Source organism: Acipenser ruthenus, chromosome 9 (genome assembly GCF_902713425.1).
Source record: "Acipenser ruthenus chromosome 9, fAciRut3.2 maternal haplotype, whole genome shotgun sequence".
Classification (NCBI taxonomy): Eukaryota; Metazoa; Chordata; class Actinopteri; order Acipenseriformes; family Acipenseridae; genus Acipenser; species Acipenser ruthenus.
The window spans coordinates 6,362,552-6,369,353 of NC_081197.1; the positions used below are offsets into that span (position 1 = coordinate 6,362,552).

The following is a 6,802-nucleotide window of genomic DNA, read 5'->3' on the forward strand; positions in this document are numbered from 1 at the left end:
ATTTTTTTTTTTAATTTGTAAATCGCCAATTATTTATTTCTTTATTTTTTTACCCCATTTTCACCCCAATTTGAAATGCCCAATTTTAAGCCTGGCTCACCGCGCTGACTCGGGAGAGGCGAAGACGAACGCACGTTTCGGAGGAAGCGTGTTTGTCTTCGTCTCTCCCGTCCGCTTCTTTTCACTCTGCAGGCCCGCCATGCAGCCACCTCAGAGCTACAGCGTCGGAGGACAACACAGCTCTAGGCCGCTTGCAGGCAGGCCGGCAGGCAGAAGCCCGGGCCAGTCCACAGGGGTCACTGGTTCACGGCAGGCTGTGGAATAGCCTGGACTTGTACCTGCGATCTCCGGGCTATAGGGTGCATCCTTCACTCCCCGCGGAGTGCCTTTACTGGATGCACCACTCTGGAGCCCCTTTGCTTGAGTATTTCTTAAAAGTGATTATAGTTAACAAAATAATTCCATAAATCTTACCTGATCTGCAATTCCATTGGCTATGTAGGTCCCAAAGATGCAGTTTTTAAATATACACAACACATAGCAGCAGATGGTTGTTTAAGGACAAGATAGAAGCTGCTAAAGGGGTGGAGACAATGTCACTCTCCAGGTGAAACGACCAAGAAAGTGCAACACTAACTGGAAGCATGGCTTTCAAACACAGATGAACCTAATATAGTAAAATGTATCAATCGCAATTCTTTAACAGCACATAGCAAAAAATAACTGAGGAATCTCATTTTTGCACAAGTCTTCATCTAAGTGTTCACAATGGTAGGAGCGCTGGCACCAATGCACACAAGCCAAGTACTGGCTTTGTGGCCAAGTAAACTAAATCCTTGTCATATCTAAAAAAACAGCTCCACTTATGCCCAGTGTCAAATCTCCATAACCATATTAACCAGAGCTGAAAGGGCAACTAAGCTTACATTTCATACTCATTTTAGATGTTGCATTTTGGCTAAATCTATTTATAAAATGATAACATTTGTCAGGGTAATGGGAAAGGCTTTCATGAAGATAGGACAGACACCAGTCCTTTGCAATTACTTTCCCTTGAGAACACTATCTGGCCCTCTAATCCACCCATTCTAAATTTCCATAAATAAAAAAAAACTCCCTGTAGAAGAGTATACGACAATTTTAAACACTTATATGATCGAAGCCATCCAGTGTAATTCAATAGGGACTAATGGGAGTAATTCACAAAGACTACTGAAACAGAAAAAATACCTGTTACAAAACTACAAATAAAATAACCTTTTAAAAAAGAAAATGTAAAGAATTTTGTGAATTTCATTGGGGTCCCTTTAAAATGTGAAGCCACATGAAAAAACAAACTTAACCCTAATCTCAAGGAAGAATCCAGAATGTGAAAGAGAAACTGCTTAGCAGTGCTACACCGACTTTGTACTCAACTTTGTACTTGGTACAGCGTTTTCCATAAAAATGTTACTAGCTAGATTTCAAAGGTTACAATAAGTTGTTTTAAACAGGCAATACATTTGTATCTTAAGTTACAGGTTAGACATGTCTTCTTTCATTTATAAATTCAGTTGGAAAGTTGGAAGCATACAATATTCATAAAAAATTCCTAAAATAAAGCCTTACAGTGTACATGAAACATATTGCGCTGTCTTTGCTGGGTCCTGTGTTGTCCGTACTGCATCATTATATTATTAAACATATTGTTTTTCAATTGTTAATCACTCATCATAAGCCATGAATCAACTGCGCAATACTTTTCTCAACATGCTTGAGAGAAAAGGTCTTCTTAGGATCTCAGTGTATCCAGAACACACTCCCCCCTGCAACAATGCGGCTTTTCTGATCCCACAATGCTTCAATCAGAGCCACTCACGTCAATCGGAACACCAGCATTGTTGCAGGGGGGAGCATGAACTGGATACACTCTTACCCCTTTCCACTGGCACATCCGAGTTGTGAGGCACCAGGCCCTCACGTTACTGCCAGTTTTCCACTGGCTGTTTGTCACAACACATCTGAATCTGACTTGGAGCCAAGCAGGGTTGGGGCGGGGTTCATGTTTTTTGTTATTAAGTTGCGTCAGTCAGTACACTCAAGGATGACAAACAGCTTGGCATGCATCGAGAAGCAGTCTTCTCCTCTTGTGCTATTAATGGGTAGCACAAGCCATACATAAACCAGATAAATAGCAGCAGGAAGTAGTAGAAATAGCAATTGATTAGTGTTCATTTTATTTCTGGTTAATATCCTGCTCCTCCTCTTTTTTTTTTTTTTTTTTTTTTAGAATAGTATTGGTTAATAACAACAAACATTTGTGTAATGAATACCAACACTGCGTATGGCTTAAACAAACTCCATATCACGATAGGGTGGCAGGAGTGAGACAGCACATTCAGTACTGCATTTCATTGCGACATTGACAACTGTCACTGTACTACACAGGAACTGTCATTTAGGTCTGACGCCAAGAGCCACAGAGGAGCTGTAGACCATTGCAAAAGCACTCACCAGCATTTAGACTAACATACTGCTTTCAAAGACATGCAAGCTCCACACCACATATACCCATGTGCAATTATTTGTTTGTTTATAACGTTAAATAATGTGCATGGAATGCTGCGAGGGTCACCTGGAACTGTCTGTAAAATATTATCAATACATTTCTTAAAAAAAGAACTGGGTGATTCTGGCTGTCACTTGAATAACTTTATTTTGGTGTCCTATCAGATTTCAACTTTGTCCTGTAATAAACCGTTCCAGTCTACAGACGCTCCATTATGAAGACAGTATGCCTTGTTTGGGTCTGTTTAGGACACACATTTAGGGCATGTCAAATGCAGAACAAACAGTGAAGTCAGCATTGCTGGTGGGAGGGTCCAGGGCGGGATGGAAAGACCTTGCACGCCAGTGGGCGTGACTTGGCGTTGTTTTGTCAACAGAGATTTGGCAGTTTGAGCACCATTCTGAAAAGGAGGAATTTGCATACATTTTCATTAATGTTTGTGTGGGATGTCTTCAAAACATGCTGAAGAACAGTCATACTGTTAAATAATAAGATCAAACAAAATGGTAGGTAAAGATCTGCTGGACACTGCCTCCTTCATGCAAATCATTTGAACAGCTTCCCATCAAACATTCAAGATTTTAACCAACGTCTGCTGGAATTTTTCCAGATGAGTAATACATATAAAACACTTTAGCCAATCTTTGCATAAGGTATTGTTTTTACCCCAGTTAAACCTTGACAAATGACCCACAGTCTGTTTTTAAATGTTTTTTTTTAATTTGATTTAAATCAGGAATATACTGATCTACGTCAGTGCCAAATAGGATGAAAACATGGCAGGCCCCAATGCAGATAACATGCTAGTGACTTTGAAGATCTCCCTTTATTATGTCATCAGACATTTCAGAAGATAGTAAGATAGCCGAATAAATGGTCCTTATTATGTCTAACCAGACTAGTTTATAAACATCCAGAAAGCGCAATGACACCTGAAGGTTTCGTATTGTCTGCTGTAATCAGTTTAAACTGATCACATGCACAGCTGCACTATGTTGAGGATGTTGAGCAATACTTACCGTAACCAGTCTATTAAAGACACAAAAGAACTGACAGCATACCAGATTTTTTAAGTTTTAATTAAAATCGTAAAAAGTTCTATTTTTGAAAAATCTAAGACATTTTCAGCATCTGGTTGCAAGGAGCCTCCATTAAAAAAACAAAACTTAGTATACAGCCGTTTGGCCTTTTCCAGTTTTATCCAGAAAAACAACAACCTTTGGGTAAATTTCCACCTGGCTCGTCAGGTGGAGGTTTGGTGGGTGTAACTTGGCTTGACAAGCAGGAACAGAGGTTCCATGTTGATCTCCAGCCCTCCTGTTTGGATTAGGTGACATTCAAATTGGATGGGAAATATGGGGGGGGTAAAATCAATAAATAAATTAATAAATAATCAGTTCGGATAATCCAGTTTTGCGTTTATGTTGCTACTTGTATATATATAACGTGATATGGTGCTGTAGGGACAAAGCAGCAAGCCCTTGAGTTCAATGGCCTTACTTCTATTGTTCAAAGCACACACACAAAAGAGGCTACCGGGGCGGAGACAGACACCAGTTTAGAAGCAGACAGCCATCACCCTGGTATCAGCATTAAGCAAGATTTGTCCACGTCAGGGTTATATTCAAGACAGAAGCGTTCTACAGACTGGCTTAGCCTTAGACATCATAATGCAGAAGGCTATCTTAGTTTTCTAGCTTTCTAATATAGGAATTACCAGAAGCAGCTATAAGAACTGCTTGACCCAGGCTGATAAAAGGCAGATGCATGTTGCGGTGTTTTGAACACAGAAAGTGGCTTTTAAAAACAGTACTGCTTTAGAATGTTTGGCATGTCAGAAGCACTGTGTAAAGTTGCTGCATCTAAAACACTGCAGTATTTCAACAAGGTATTTTTTTTTTTGTAATCGTATTGGAAAATAATGTTTGTGTGATCAAGCTGTGAAATTCAAATTATGTCCTGTAATTGCTAGAGATAATAAGCCACAAACAGCAACATAAATGCAGTGTTAACTCAGGGGGTGAACAGAAGGTATTTGCATTGGTTATTAATGGCACTATAAAAGGCTGTAAAAGTTGGCTGGAGTTTTTGATCAGCGAGAATGTCAATAAAAAGGTTTGTTCTCAGTAGCTGGAAAACTGCCTCTGCATAAAATATTATAGTGTACATATTGCTTATTCTGGTACATTCACATTATTCTGATAATGTATTTTGCACACTTAATACTCTTTCTGGCAGCACTCTCGTGGTAATAAGAACTACAGTATAAAACGTGGTTACTTAACAACATACTGAACTAATGTCATTATCCCGTATTGGTTTTACAAGAAATGACATGTAATCAAACACTGTCCCCAAAGTCTGCATCGCTTAGTTTTAGCTTCAAATAGTTTTCATTACTAACATTCTCACGTATCTGTTAAAACCTACTATATCTGCTTAGACTGTTCTAACTACTTTATCAATGGGGAGCAGGCGGCAAGCAAGCACTAAAGTCGTTAACGTCTGAGAGACCGTCCCCTAGCAATAAAAACCAAACGCCGCGCGAACAAAAACAACTTCTCTTTTCAAACAACTACTACCAACTGCAGAGCTCTTTACTAGCAAGCGGCACAGGTCAGGAACACCTGCTATAGTATAACCTTTGTTCGGAGACACAAATAGATAAGAGTCTGGAATTGAATAATACATTCCATACACAATAGTAATCCCTCACTGCAACCGTTTGAGCACTAATATAATAGTAATCATATTTCATCTTTGAAGTAAGATAATTTGATACAACTTGATAGAACCCGAACAAGTACCGGTAGCTGTGATTTAAAAAAAACAAACATATTTATATTATTATTTACATAGCTCATGTTGCCCGTCTAAACCCATCGTATTTCCATATTGTTTTATTAAAAAACAAACAAAAAAAACAAACAAACAAAAAACACTTATTCGAGCTATAGTGAAAACTAAACGAATACTATTTCATATTAAAAAAAATACAATGCATAAATAGACACGGAGATTTTTTTTTTTTTTATTTTTTTTTTTACTTACGTATCGCCTTAATTTCTTCTCTGGCGGGGACTTTCTTAACCAGCCCTGGTAGATAATTTCTCCTCCACTCATCCTTTACTGTATTGTAGTTTCCTTTGAATCCAGTTGCAGCATTCACAACAAAACAGAACCCCGTTGAATCCCTGGTCCCATTCACTTCATGCTTGGATGCAGAATGCAGTGCTATCAGTGTCAGACACGCTCTGGTGCAATCTGGTCCCCCAGTAATAATTACAACAAGAACTCCGTGGAACTGTATCCAATAAACAATGCTCCCCTTCTGTTAACAGCTATGGCTAATTATTCCTCCTCAGTGAGACGCGCGTACTGCAAGAGCCAGGCTGTTACAATAGACAGAGTTCAGCACAGTCCCGTACTGTAGTTTTAACCAGATATCGAGATGTAGGAAGTAGGGAGACAGCTGTTTGTTTCCAGTATAGCAGATACCACGCCTACAGCAACGGGAAAGGCTGGGCTAAAACGACCAGCAGGATCGTTTTGTTATGTTTTTAGACACAACATAGTTAACTTACAGTAGAGTACTGTGATTAAAGACCATAACTTTCTTTAAGTTTAATGAGACATTATGGCAGGGCTATAAAGGGTAGGTGCTGTATGACATAATAGTTTTACGATGAGTCATAACGTCACACAATCTCATTGATAAAGGTCTATACTGTTTGTTACTGTTAACGATTCAATCTTTTATATCAATACTGATATACTGAAATAAAAATACATTTATATCACAATTGATTCTATATGTGAATTACAATTGTTAGTATCGTGAATGCAGTTATCATAACTAAACATTTCTGATATATTTTTTTAATGGATAATTAAAATACAGTTTAAAGTGTTTTTTTTTTGTTTGTTTGTTTTTTTCAATATAAATTGCTATTAAAAGAAGCACGGATACCGAAGAGCACTGCAGCAAAGGAAATATCTTGTAGCAATTGTAAGACGCCCTGGATAAGGACGTCTGTTAAGAAATTAATAATAATAACAACAACAATAATAATAATAATAATAATAATAATAATAATAATAATAATAATAATAATAATAATATGTTCTTATGTACTTGGGGACAATATCTACAGGGACCTTATAATTAAATCTGTGTACAGGCCAGGATAATTACCTTCTCAGCTCTCCCAGCCCATAGAAGTTTGTATAGATCTGTGCACTAAAGCACTTTAA

At 38.1% G+C, this 6,802-nt stretch overlaps 1 protein-coding gene across 1 annotated transcript in view; it reads right to left on the reverse strand.

The window, feature by feature from the left end:
• LOC131738038 (GRB2-associated-binding protein 2-like) overlaps positions 1-6,412 on the reverse strand; it is a 69,961-nt gene extending 63,549 nt beyond the window's left edge. Inside the window, exon 1 of the mRNA XM_059030973.1 lies at positions 5,600-6,412. Within this exon, the coding sequence (XP_058886956.1) occupies positions 5,600-5,671 (72 nt within the window). The 5' untranslated portion in view covers positions 5,672-6,412. The remainder of the gene's footprint in view (positions 1-5,599) is intronic.
• Between the last annotated feature and the right edge of the window lie 390 nt (positions 6,413-6,802).